General features: G+C 61.7%; 1 protein-coding gene across 1 annotated transcript in view; it reads left to right on the top strand.

Moving 5' to 3' along the window:
- ESPN (espin) overlaps positions 1-535 on the top strand; it is a 64009-nt gene that overhangs the window by 44333 nt on the left and 19141 nt on the right. Inside the window, exon 13 of the mRNA XM_019511536.1 lies at positions 9-87. Coding sequence (XP_019367081.1) covers positions 9-87 — 79 coding nt within the window. The remainder of the gene's footprint in view (positions 1-8; positions 88-535) is intronic.

Genomic DNA, 535 nt, shown 5'->3' with positions numbered 1-535 from the left:
TCTGCCCCCCACCCCCACCCCCGCCGCTGCCAACGGAGACTCAGGTGCCTGCTGCCAGCCAGCGCCGTGCATCCTCCTCCACGGGAAGTAAGTTGTGAGCTCTGGGACTCTGGTACATGCAGGGTGCCCAGGTGAGGGAGCAGGGCATTGCTAAGAGGTCTGGTAGAGCAAGCAGCCAGAACACACTCCCCAAGGCCTTGATAAGGGACCTGTGGGGTGGTCAGCTTGCCACAACCCTGCCCTCAGCCCAAAGCATTGCCAGACTGCAGGGGTGGTTCTTGACCCACAGGATAGTCCCCACTTTGTCCCAAGAGCTGCAGCCCAGAACAGCACTTAGCAGGCAGGAGGGCAGGGAGCCAGGGACATGCAGGGGCTGCCTGCTCTAATGAGGTGTTCCCAGGCAGCACCTGCATAGAGACCAAGCAGCTCTCCAGATGGCAGCCAGGAGCTGCCATCTGGGCAGCTCAGTAGTTCTGACAGGCTGAGGAGGAGGAAGGGAAGGGGAGGGGCAGGGACTCTGTAGTTAGAGCCCTGG

The sequence above is a fragment of the Gavialis gangeticus genome, unplaced genomic scaffold, assembly GCF_001723915.1.
Source record: "Gavialis gangeticus isolate Ggan-Ray unplaced genomic scaffold, GavGan_comp1, whole genome shotgun sequence".
Taxonomy (NCBI): Eukaryota; Metazoa; Chordata; order Crocodylia; family Gavialidae; genus Gavialis; species Gavialis gangeticus.
The sequence above is the reverse complement of the archived record's forward strand: the minus strand, read 5'-3'. Positions and strand labels throughout refer to the sequence as shown.